This window comes from Silurus meridionalis, chromosome 1 (assembly GCF_014805685.1).
Source record: "Silurus meridionalis isolate SWU-2019-XX chromosome 1, ASM1480568v1, whole genome shotgun sequence".
NCBI classification, from domain to species: domain Eukaryota; kingdom Metazoa; phylum Chordata; class Actinopteri; order Siluriformes; family Siluridae; genus Silurus; species Silurus meridionalis.
The window spans coordinates 35,529,973-35,543,337 of NC_060884.1; the positions used below are offsets into that span (position 1 = coordinate 35,529,973).

A 13,365-nucleotide genomic window follows, 5' to 3' on the forward strand; every position below is an offset into this window, starting at 1 on the left:
TATATATATATATATATATATATACATATATATATCTATCAACCCAGCATCTCCCATCAGGAGGCACAAAAATGGAGCATCAAGTCTCGCACTCCCTCTGTCAGGGATCCTGTGCGGCACTCTGCGTCAAAGCCCTAGGAAGAGACAGATCTGAGGACTGTCATTTTCAACAAGAGAGCTTTGACTAAAAAGTCCTGGCAACGGACGTTATGAGAACCTGGCCGTGAAGGGGCATGTTGCACCGCATAACCCGGTGCCCACCCTGTCCCGGCCCCCTCAGGGACCTAGTCCGTTAACCCTGCCACGGAATGTGTGTCAGGGCATGGCCAGCTCCAGCGAGCATCCTCCTCGGTTTCCACCCTGTCTCATAGTGGTCTGGAAGAACTTGCAGCTTCTTTGAAGGCTCCTAGGGCTGGGTTCCTAGGTCTACAGTGGATCTAAAGGATGCGAACTTACATGTATCCAGCCTTCCTTCTCACAGGAAGTTCCTGAGGTTTGCTTTTGGGGCTGAAGCTTATCAATATCAGCTTCTTCCATTCTGTCTTGTCCTCTCACCCCACACCTTCACAAAGTGTGTCGATGCGGCTCTGGGCTCCCTGAGACTTCAGGGCATCCACATCCTCAACTATATTGACAATTGGTTGATTTTGGCATTGAGATGTAGTTCTCGCTCACATGAAGGCTTTGAGGTTTTGGCTAAATGTCGGGAAGAGTGTGCTTTCTCCATTACAGAGAACCACCTATCTTGGCATCATATGGGATTCGACCATTTTGCATGCTCGCATTGTGTCTCTCCTTACGGCTGTCAGGAAGGTCAGAGATGGACAGCCTCTCACAGTCAAGCAGTTCCAGAAACTGCTAGGGTTCCAGTGTTATCTTACTTGGCCTTATGCACCTCTTCAGTGGTGGCTCAGGACCCAGGCGTTCTCATGGAAGGACAACCCCCTCTGCATGATCAAGGTCAAATGGCAATGCCTACGTGCCTTAGATGTTTGGAAAGATCCCGGGTTCCTATCTCAGGGCCCCATGTTCGGAGTTCCAGGTCATTGTGTAACGCTAACAAAGGATCAGTTACTCAGGGGGTGGGGAGCAGTCATGAGAGGCTGCTCTGCCCAAGGTCTATGGGAAGGGCCCCATCTACTTTGGTAGATCAATTGCCTAGTAATGCTGGCTGTGCTTCTAGCTTTGAAGCATTTTCTCCTAGACCGCAGAGATCACCATGTGCTGATCTGTTCCGAGAACACCTCAGTGGTTTTATACATTAACTATCAAGGAGGTCTGCGCTCGCACCCCCTATACAAGCTGGTGCACCAGATCCTCCGACAATCTGCTCATCTGCTATGGCCCTCCGAGGAGAGGCCACCCTGCTAAAAAGCAGACCCTTGCAGATGGATCATTGATGTCATTGCATCCTCTTATGAGTCCTCTGGTCTCCCCGCACCATTTGGGGTCAGAGCTCACTCGACCTGGAGTGTGGAAGCCTCTAAGGCTTGGTCCTTTGGAGTACCCCTCCAAGACATCTGCAACACTGCAGGGTGGTCCACCCAGCTGACCTTTGTCTGGTTCTACAACCTGGATCTCAGTGCCACTCCTGACCCCTCTGTCCTTCGACCTAGCTGTGTTTATACACACTAGTCAGGGACTGGTCAAACTGGCATGATTGGACATTCGTTCCCAAAGTATTGTGACGCAGCTCGAGTTCCTGAAAGGAAACGTCTCTAGGTTATATATGTAATCCTAGTTCCCTGAGATAATGAGATGCTGCATCTTTAAGCCACACTGCCGGTGTCCCTGCCGTGCTTCCTTCTCTTTTACAAAAGCTGGTGCCCGCTTCACTCCATGTGCGTTTTATACTTCCTGGTCGTGACGTCAACCTGCCTGTGACGGCCCATGTTAAATTTTGACTGATTACACACATTATTTCAGAGCATGGACAACCCTGTCGCGTTCCCAAAGCATTGTGATGCAGCGTCTCCTTCCATCAGGAACTAAGGTTACATACGTGACCTAGAGATGTTATTTGTTAGTTTGTTGAATATCAGGTGTTGATTGCAGCAGTGGGTTGATGATAGCAGCAAAAATTTTCAGGAACCTTCAGCTGAAGCTAATGCTGTTATCGCCGTTAGCATCACATTGTAAGTGATGTATTGTTAGCATTGCTACATAGGAGTAATTAAACACTACATACAGTTCACAATCATTCATACATTATTATAAAGAGAGAATTGTTATTGTTGAACCTGTAGTAAATTCTTCAGTGTGAATCGTCCCAGTGTGTGGAGTTTTGTTTTCAAGTAAAGGACATTCAGAATTTTTGTTTTATTATTAGAAGGGCTCTCCTCCCAATTTTTGCTGCTGACATCTAGCAAAAGTCGTGGTTTTCTAGACTAGAATGTTTTAAATGGGGAAATTCCAAGTATGTCATTGGCTGGAGGGACCCAAATGCAGGATATCATATCAACCAAGTTACAAAAACAGCCTTCTTTCACCTTAGAAATATTTCTAAGCTAAGAAATATGTTGTCTATATCCGATGCAGAGAAACTCGTCCATGCGTTTATGACCTCCAGAATAGACTACTGTAATGCATTACTAGGTGGATGTCCCGCGTCATTAATAAACAAGCTTCCGTTAGTTCAGAATGCGGTAGCAAGAGTTCTTACAAGGTCAAGAAAATATGATCACATAACCCCAATCTTATAGTCCCTACATTGGCTTCCGGTTAAGTTTTGAATAGACTACAAACTACTGCTACTCACTTATAAAGCACTAAATGGTTTATCTCCATGTATCTCTCCAGTCTTTTAACACGCTACAATCCGTCACGCTCCCTGAGATCTCAGAACTCTGGGGTTCTAGTAGTTCCTAGAATAGCAAAGTCCACTAAAGGTGGTAGAGCATTTTCACATTTAGCTCCTAAACTCTGGAATAGTCTTCCTGACAGTGTTTGTGGTTCAGACAAACTCTCCCAGTTTAAGTGCAGATTAAAGACGTATTTTTTTAGGGAGTTCTACACATAACACACATCACATATCATAACCTTGTGCTCCAGAACATCTGATCACATGCACATTATCAACTTGTGCTGTTAATATCATGAACAGCAGCTACGCTAATTCCTCTCCACTGCTTCTCTTTCTCTCCCCATCCCGAGGCTTCCTGAGGTTTGGCCAGCTCCAGTCACGTCCCACCTCATGAAGATTATGGACTTTAAAGAAGTAGATGCCCACAAACATCCTGAACCATCTAGAGACGTACCAGTGCCAATTGGATACCACTGCATGTGTGGAGTTTTGACATTGGACCTCCTGGAGTGTTTAAAGGCTCTGGCATGGAGAAGCTGATGCTGGATCTGTGATGATCACAAATGTTGAGCTCAGTAGCTCCTACTTTTATACCAAAGACTGTAGAAAGAACATTTACTTATAATCTTATACTCCAGTGCTCATGTTAGTTTTCACTCTCCAGTGTTCTGTATTGTTGAAAGATTTATGATCAAACTCTTGATGTCACCCAAATGAGGATGGGTTCCCCTTTTGAGTCTGGTTCCTCTCAAGGTTTCTTCCTCATAACATCTAAGAGAGTTTTTCCTTGCCACAGTCGCCATGGCTTGCTCATCAGGGATAAATGCACACCATTCACCTTCACTGTTGATTTCTATAAAGCTGCTTTGAGACAATGTATGTTGTGAAAAGCGCTATACAAATAAACTTGACTTGACTTGACTTGAGGATATGAGCTGAGATTTTAAGATAAAACAAAAAAACAACAGTGCCGATCATAATAAACAGTTTCAAAACAAAGACCCCCAAAAAAGTTAAAAACACAGTTCAAAAGGTTAAAAAAGTCCGAACACAGAAGCATTGACCAACAGGCAGACAAACACAGTGCGAAAAAAACAGTCAGGAAGGCAGAAAGAAATGGCTGGAAATCTTAATGGCAACCCAAGAAAACCGATAAGATAATCTGGCAGAGAGGGAAAGTTTTTGGTGTCCTTAAATATCGGGATAAACGCTCTTGCAAATCAGTTTAATAATCCCCAGCAATTCCTAAACACAATCAATGTTCATTAAAAATGCAGTGCCTTGGCCAGTCAGGATATCATTCAGGAGATATGAGATTTAGTCCTTTCTAATAGGCCAACATGGTCCATCTAAATTCTTTTGAAGGGGATCTCAATTAATGGTCATGGTTGCTATGGCTACTTTGTGGTTGCTGGTGGATTCACCAGCTGATGTCTAACATGTTGCTAATGTGGCTCGTTCTTGTCGATTTATTTTTTACAACATTCGAAGGATTCAACAATTTCTGTCCACACAGACTGGTCAGGTGCTTGTTCAGTCTCTTGTCATTTTGAGACTGGACTACTGCACCTTTCTGCTGGCAGGTCAACCTCTGAACACTATTCATCCTCAGAGACCTCATCGCTCCTCACACTACACCACACTGCCTGAGATCCTCCAACACTGCTCGACTGGTACCACCGTCTCTCAGGGTAAAAGATAAGTATACTTCAAGGCTCTTCTCTATTCTGGCACCGAGGTGGTTGAATGAACTTCCCCTAGATGTCCAAAAAGCCCCTGGCTATCCTCACCTGACGAGTGAAGACCTTCCTCTTCCTGCAACACTTAAAATAGCACTTTCCAAATTTGCTTTGTTTAAAAAAAAAAAGTTATAGGCTGATTTATCTTAAATTTTTAATCCACCGTACCAGATTTGTAGATCTCACTTCTGCACCAAGGGGACTATTTTGAAGGTGAAAAAGTGGAAAAAACTCTAAACTTTTTAATACATTTACATTTACATTTGTGGCATTTAGCAGACGCCCTTATCCAGAGCGACGTACAAAAGTGCTTTGAGTCTCTAGTAATGAATAAATCTACACTGGTACGCAAGATTACAAACTTAATATAAATATAACTCGAATTCTACAAACTTGGAAAGTGCTAATTTAGGTATTTCAGGAAGAGGTAGGTTTTCAGTCGTCATTTGAAGATAATACCACCTTGTACACCACCAAATGGTCCTCATCAAGCTGGACTGCCTTGACCAAAACACAGGGTGATGGCACTAAACCCATTCTATCAGCCTTCCTGGGCTTATTAACTTCAGCACAACGAGATCAATGACGTTGTCAGCACTTCCTGCAGCAGGAGCTAATCGGCAAATGCGAACAGGTGGTTGAGCTCACAAAGCATCAGAGAGTTGAATTGTTGTTCAGGGCTGACCTGCTGCAAAATCAATAACTTTATGTTGTAGGACGTAAGTATGTTGTTGGCCAAAGGATGTTGGGCTACAAGTTTGGCTTCTCCAGACAACAAAGGCAGCAAGCAGAGAGCGCACTTCATGTCCAGCCAGACCCATGCTTCAACAGTTCCATGAACATCTTGACATCATAGTGTGGTTTGTCTTGTACCTCAAGCATGCCGGAGTCATCTGCCTGGGTTTGGAGCAGGGCCTGGAAGCTCTTCCTTTGAACCATCCACATTCCAGGGAAGGCCTGATGTTGCGTAGGCAAAGAATCTCGATAGGGCCCTCATGCCCCCATGCCCCCACAGCAACAAGGAACATTCCAGAGCATAAAAGTGTTGCTGTGTGTCAAGTTCCTCATTTCTGCATAACACACTCTCTCTGTCACTCACTCACTCACACACACACACTCTCTCATGTTCAGAGGTGGCAAAAGTACACACATCCTTTACTTAAGTAGAAGTACAGATCCTCATGTTTTAAGTACTGATTAAACTTTTTTACTCTAGGTTACGTATGTAACCCTAGTTCCCTGAGGGAATGCATCGAAAAAGCTTTTAGAACGCCCCGCATTGTCCACGCTCTGAATCACGTGTAAAATCCGGCCAATAGGCAAATCGTGACGTCATCAGAGGGTGACGTCACATAAACCAGAAAGCTACAAAATGGCGGGTCGATGGTAGCGACATAAGCTTCTGAGAAAAGAGAAGTTAAGCGCTTGCAGGGATGCAGGGAGTATGGCCCGAAGACACAGCGTCTCCTTCCCCCTTTAGGGAACTAGGGTTACATACGTTACCTAGAGACATTCCCCTTCAGGAACTCGAGCTGCATCTAAACGCTTTGGGAACAAGTTTAGCATCCACTATCCATCTGCCGAGAGTCTGCTTATTGGCAGGAAAACCTTTCCAGGAACAGTTGCTCCGACTTTCGTCCTGTGGAGGTACGTATTCAGTGCTCGCACTGGACACAGTCGATTTTGCTTCTCCTGCTCTGGAGCTAGGAAGGGAGGAGGGCAAAATGCCTGCAAAACGACAGGTTGTGAGGGAGCAGTAGGCACCTTAGGTACATACCCAGCTTTAGAGTAAAGAAAAGCACTGGCCATGCCAGGGGTAAACTCCAGGAGAGACGGGGCCACAGACAGGGCCTGTAGGTCCCCGATCCTTTTAAGGGAGGATATCGCCAAAAGGAAGGCTGTCTTTACCGACAGGTACCTAAGGGCCACCTTGGCCAAAGGCTCAAAGGGGGGCTCAGATAGGGTCATCAACACAATGGTCAAATCCCACACAGGCGCTCTGGATCATATCCCAGGCCTCAGCCTCCGGGTGCTGCGCAGAAAACGTGCCACGAGAGAGTGTTTCCCCAGCGACTGGGGTACAATAAGCCACAATAGCAGACTTGTACACCTTAAGTACTGGGTCTAACCAGTGGTGCTCACACCACGTGGAAAACAGGTGCCATCTAGGGGCATACAACCTCCTTGTGGAGGGAGCTCTGGAATGGAGGATGGTCTCAACTACCTCAGTAGAGAGACCAGCTGCTAGAAACTGTGCCCCCTCAGGGGCCACAGCCATAGCCTCCATTACTATGGGCAGGGGTGAACCAGGGTTCCCCCGGCCTGCGAGAGAAGATCCCTCCTGGGAGGAATTTCCCAAGGAGGTCCCTTGAGGAGGGACAGCAGGTCCGGAAACCACGGCCTCTCATTTTCCTTGTTCGTCAGCTGCTCAAAATGCTTCTTCCATCTTCTCAACACACTTTCCTCACTAGTCAACACATTTCCATCTCCATCCTTTATTGTTTTAATTTGCAGCACATCCTTCCCAGCTCTGTCCCTCTGCCTGGCCAATCGCTACAAATCCTTTTCTCCTTCCTTAGTGTCCAACTTCTCCTACATGAAACTTATCATCAAACTCTTGATGTCACCCAAATGAGGATGGGTTCCCCTTTTGAGTCTGGTTCCTCTCAAGGTTTCTTCCTCATTACATCTAAGGGAGTTTTTCCTTGCCACAGTCGCCATGGCTTGCTCATCAGGGATAAATGCACACCATTCACCTTGACTGTTGATTTCTGTAAAGCTGCTTTAAAACAATGTCTGTTGTGAAAAACGCAATACAAATAAACTTGACTTGACTTGACTTGACTACAGCTCCTCATATGCCTTTTCCTTGGCTCTCCTGCACTTTCTCATTCCACCACCACATCTCTTTGTCTTCCTTTCTATTTTCAGATGTCACACCAAGTACCTTTCTAGCTGCCTTCCTTATCACTCCTGCAGTAGTTGCCCAATCATCCAGCACCTCTTCACCACCACCGAGCTCCTGTCTGACCTCTTCCCTGAACCTCACACTACAGTCTTCCTCCTTCAGTTTCCACCATCTTATTCCTCTTTTAGTCCTCACTCTCCTCATCTTCTTCTTCACCTCCAAAATTATCCTACAGACCACCATACGATGATGTCTAGCTACACTGTACCCTACCAATGCCTTACAGTCTCCAATCTCCTTCAGGTTGCATCTCCTACATAGAACATAGTCCACCTGTGTGCACCTTCTTCTACTTATACGTCACCCTATGATGCTCCTTCTTTTTAAAATACGTGTTCACCACTGCCATTTCCATCCTTTTAGCAAAATCTACCACCATCTACCCTTCCACATTTCTTTCCTTAAGACCATACCTACCATCACCTCCTAATCACCTTTGTTCCCTTCACCTACATGCACATTAAAGTCTGCTCCAATCACCGATCTTTCATTCCTAGAGCATAAGCACTGATGACATTTACCATCACTCCTTCAACTTCCAGCTTCACGTTCATCACTCTATCAGAAACTCTCTTCATCTCCACTACACTCTTACTGTACTCTTCCTTCAGATTCCCCCCTACACCATTTCTCTTTCCATCTACACCATGATAGAACAGTTTAAACACCTCCAATGTTCCTGCTCTTACTCCCTTTCCACTTGGTCTCCTCTCCATCATATCAGCTCCCTCTCTCCCTTTACCAGTCATAGTGCCAACATTTAAAGTACCAACCCGAACCTCCACTCTCCTCCACTTCTCCTTTCCCTGCTGTCTCTGTACATGTCTTCCTCCTCTCCTTCTCCTCCTTCGGCCAACAGTAGCCCAATTTCCACCAGTACCCTGTCGCCTAACGATACCTGTGGCGGTTGTTGGTAACCCAGGCCTCGACCGATCCGCTATGAAATTCTGATTCATGATCCGCATGTTTTACGCTGGACGTCCTTTATAACACAAACCTCCACATTTATCCAGACTTGAGACCGACATTGAGAGTCACCTGAGTTGTGAATATATATATATATAATTTATTTTTGTTTTATTTATTTTTTCCTATTGTGTGTGTGTGTGTATATTATTCTGAGCCTTATGTTCAAACAGTATAGTTATACTTTAATATGCTTTAATATACTTTATACTTTTATATTTTATTTTTATTTCTTTTACTTTATTTTATTTTTATATTCTATTTTTATTTTCACGTTTACATATTGGACAATCGTAAAAAGCATTTCACTACATGTCGTACTCTGTATAAATGTGTATGTGACAAATAAAATTGAAATTTGATTGAGTTAATCTCCCTGTTTCATCATCTCTTAATGTCACATTACTGACATCACAACCTGAACTCATGTTTTGCTCTGAGTACAACATGCTGGGAAACTGTTTATTACTAGCTAATTAACTCAAACTTGCAAGTTCTATAAACTCTAATGTGTGTGTGTGTGTGTGTGTGTGTGGGTGTGTGTGTATGTGTGCGTGTGTGTGTGTGTCTTAGGTGCGAGCGAGTGCGATTGCTCAGGACGCAGATCAGAATTATGACTACGCCTCCAACAGTGTGATCCTGCACCTGGATGTGGGAGATGAAGTGTGTGTGCAGCTGGATGGAGGGAAAGTTCACGGAGGAAACACCAACAAATACAGCACCTTCAGTGGGTTCCTCATCTACCCTGATTAACACACACATATTCACACACACACACACACACACACACTCATTGCATACACACACAGTCTGGTGTAAGGTCACTGCCCATCTCATCTGATGAGACATGCTCAGTGAACAGAAAGAAACAGATGTAGAGAAAGAGAGAGAGAGAGAGAGAGAGAGAGAGAGAGAGAGAGAGAGAGAGACTTTGACTTTTACAATCCTTTATTTGACACAAGTGTTATATAACTAATGGTAACAGGTTCGACCCATTAGTTAAATAAATAGATAAATAAATTAATAAAATGTTAAATAGACAATTAAAATTAGACAATGTTAAAAGTTGGGCCGGAATCGTTCAGTTTTTTCCTCTTTTATAGAACACAGAGCTTCATTACAACACCACACATCCTTAAACATCTCTAGCTCCACCACACACTCCTACACATTCAAACTTACCACAATCCTGGATTTCATTAGTCTGGAAAAGATTCTGATTGTGTCACAGTCAGCATTTTGTGTTATTTTGTTTTTGCTGCTCAGGTATGTGCCCATTTTCACTGCCCCTAAAATAAAATAAATCAGTTGGCACACAAACCTGTTTCTCCTGATGTTCTTAAAACCAAGAATAAAACACTGAACAGTAAAATCACATTAAAGGAACTTAAAATAAGTTTTAAAAGCAAAAACAGTGACTGTAACCTGGAGCAGTGAGTAAAAGTGTGAAAAACAGTTTCTCTCTGTGAACTGAGTCCTGTAGAACATCAGGGTTTAAAATAAAAGAGTTCACAGAGATGATGCAGTGTAAAATCCTCCACTGGAGCTCGGCAGTGTTTTTGGTTAACAGTGGTTTGTACAGTGTCTCCACTCTGGTTTAATATCATCATTAAAACCAAGAACATTTCTCCACTGGGGGTCCACCATCCCACTCAGTTTATTCTTATTTAAAACCTCAACACAGACCCTGTAGAGCAGCTTCTTCAACACTGCTTCAAAGTTCATCTCCCCTCCACCCATGCACTCCCGGAAGGGGTCATGACATCTGTCGAGGTTAGGAGCGATGTCCAGCTGGGGAAAGAGTTCCTTCTCTGCACAACTGTTCTCGCCGATTTCATAGTCCTTCAGCTGAACACACTCCTCTGCTGTTAGTGTGGACCTCCAGTGGTGTAGGAGCTGGTTAGGGACCGGAGTCCTATTCGTGCTGCAAGGTCCTCCACTCGTGACAGGTCTGTCACTGCGATGTTCACCAGCTCTCAGAGTGTAATGATCTTTGAGGAGATCCGAGCTCTAGAAAGTGTGGGGGTGGTCGCAACAGAGAAGTCCTGACCACTCCAGTAGACCAGGGGGGTTCCTCCAGCAGCCAGTGTAGTGTTCAACATCCCTTAGTCAGGTTTTTAAAAAGGCCATATTTTAAAATATCGACGGCAAAAAACTGGTAATCCACCAACATCCAATGTGTGCATCAAAACAAAGTTCTGTTCAGCCCCAGTCCTTCCACCATGTGCAGAAGTCCACTGGCTGCTGTTATCCATACCAGGTTTCTGACCCACCTGAAGAACCAGTGTCACTACTGTGCACTGACTGTATAATATATATGCCTCTGTCAGCGCAGGCAGCTCCAGCACTGCTCCAGAGTCCGCTGTGACTTTTTCAATGTTTGCACAAATTATCTGAGTCCACCTCAGCTGAGTAAAGCTTCTCCTGAACAACACTTAGAGACACCGTGTACACGTCACTGTCTTTCAGGACAGGTGTGAACAAGATGCCCAATCTGACCACATTTAAAACATTTGATTTCTGCATCGGAAGAAACAAAAATGTTGTCAAAACCCTCAATCCGAACTTAAAAAACATGTTTAGTTTAAGTTTAACCATAAAAAATATTCTTCTGAAAGAACACAGAGTATTTAATAAGTGTTGACAGCATAAATGTTTTGCAGGAGAACTGAGGGGAGAAACCAGTATACATTCATTACGCAGCACAGTTCCTTTCTGGAGCAGTTTAGTCACTTTACCCACAATTTAACTGTTCTTACGGGAGGCAGAGACAATATTCTCATGCCCCACCACATTTCCAACCGCTAGCACACACTCCTTTACATTTACACACACACACACACACACACACACACACACACACACACCACCTGCACACTTTGCCTGCGAGTCAAACAGCCTCATGCTCGATCACACACACACTACACACTTATTCACACACATACTGTATATATATATATATATATATATATATATATATATATATATATATATATATATATATATACACAGTGCACACTCTCTCTCTCTCTCACACACACACACACACACACACTCCAGTACAGGTGAATGTTTGAGTGTATTTTATGGCATGATGAAAATGTTTATTAAACTTATATTCAACGTTTTAACATATACATTATATTTATTAGCTGTATTTGTATCTAATACAAAACTGTGTATGAGTATGTTTTGTTTGTGTGTGTGTGTGTGTGTGTGTGTGTGTGTGTGTGTGTGTGTGTGTGTGTGTATGTGTTATATAACCCTAAGCATAAATGTGGACTGTCAGATTGTGATGTCACTGAAGGACTGGATCAGCCGACATGGACCAATCACGTCACATATGCAAATCAGTAAAGTGATTATTGTGTAAATATTACAGGCTACATTACATATCTGTATTATTGTGTGTGCTTGTGTGTGTGTGTGTGTGTGTGTGTGTGTGTGTGTGTGTGTGTGTGTGTGTGTGTGTGTGTTATTATAATCACGTGTGTATAGTGTTTTTGAAGTGTTAACAGTTGATGCTCTGAAGTTTGACTTTGTTTATTGTGTATATTAAAGTGTGTAAACTGAAAACAACAAAACCCTAGATTTATTTTTATTTCCTGCTCTGACACTTCCACACTTTTAATTCTCTTTAATGATTTGGCAGATAAAAATCGGTGTGTGTGTGTGTGTGTGTGTGTCAAGTGAAGTGAAGTTTATTTCTATTGCGATTTTCACAACAGACATTGTCTCAAAGCAGCTTTACAGAAATCACCAGTGAAGGTGAACGGTGTGTATTTATCCCTGATGAGCAGCCGTGGCGACTGTGGCAAGAAAAAACTCTCTTAGATGTAATGAGGAAGAAACCTTGAGAGGAACCAGACTCAAAAAGGGAACCCATCCTCATCTGGGTGACATCAAGAGTTTGATCATAAATCTTTCAACAATACAGAACACTGAAGAGTGAGAACTAACATGAGCACTGGAGTATAAGATTATAAGTAAATGTTCTTTCAACAGTCTTTATGGTTATAAAACTAGGAAGGTTCCCCGGTCAGGGAACCAACCCCAGCCACTCTTAGTGCTGGTCCAGAGCCCGGATAAATGGGGAGGGTTGCGTTAGGAAGGGCATCCAGAGTAAAAACAGGTGCCAAATCAAACATGCGGATGATCCGCTGTGGCGACCCCTAACGGGAGAAGCCGAAAGAAAGTTTATGGTTATAAAACTAGGAGCTACTGAGCAACTCATAAAATAGCTCAACATTTGTGATCATCACAGATCCAACACCAGCTTCTCCATGCCAGAGCCTTTAAACATTCCAGGAGGTCCAATGTCAAAACCACACATGTAGCGGGATCCAATTGGCACTGGTACGTCTCTAGATGGTTCGGGATGTTTGCGAGTTCGGCATCTACTTCTTAAAAGGTCCAAAATCTTCATGAGGTGGGAGGTGACTGGAGCTGGCCAAACCTCATGATGCCTCAGGATGGGGAGAGAAAGAGAAGCAGTGGAGAGGAATTAGCGTAGCTGCTGTTCATGATATTAACAGCACAAGTTGATAATGTGCATGTGATCAGATGTTCTGGAGCACAAGGTTATGATGTGATGTGTGTTATGTGTAGGCTTTGCTAAAAAGATATGTTTTTAATCTACACTTAAACTGGGTTTGTCTGAACCCCGAACACTGTCAGGAAGACTATTCCAGAGTTTAGGAGCTAAATGTGAGAATGTTCTACCGCCTTTAGTGGACTTTGCTATTCTAGGAATTACTAGAAGTCCAGAGTTTTGAGATCTTAGGGAGCGTGACGGATTGTAGCGTGTTAAAAGACTGGAGAGATACATGGAGATAAACAATTTAGTGTTTTATGTGCGTGTGTGTAATGTTTGTGTGTACTGTATGTGT

At 43.6% G+C, this 13,365-nt stretch overlaps 1 protein-coding gene across 2 annotated transcripts in view; it reads left to right on the plus strand.

Annotated features, from left to right (window-relative positions):
- c1ql4b (complement component 1, q subcomponent-like 4b) overlaps nucleotides 1–11,929 on the plus strand; it is a 49,255-nt gene extending 37,326 nt beyond the window's left edge. Inside the window, exons 3-4 of one of the 2 annotated variants that reach the window (XM_046853056.1) lie at nucleotides 9,050–9,203; nucleotides 11,747–11,929. In XM_046853056.1, the coding sequence (XP_046709012.1) occupies nucleotides 9,050–9,203; nucleotides 11,747–11,751 (159 nt within the window). In that variant the 3' untranslated portion in view covers nucleotides 11,752–11,929. Of the gene's footprint in view, nucleotides 1–9,049; nucleotides 11,416–11,746 lie in introns of those variants that run through there. The other variant, XM_046852973.1, reaches the window with a different exon arrangement.
- Nucleotides 11,930–13,365: the final 1,436 nt, after the last annotated feature.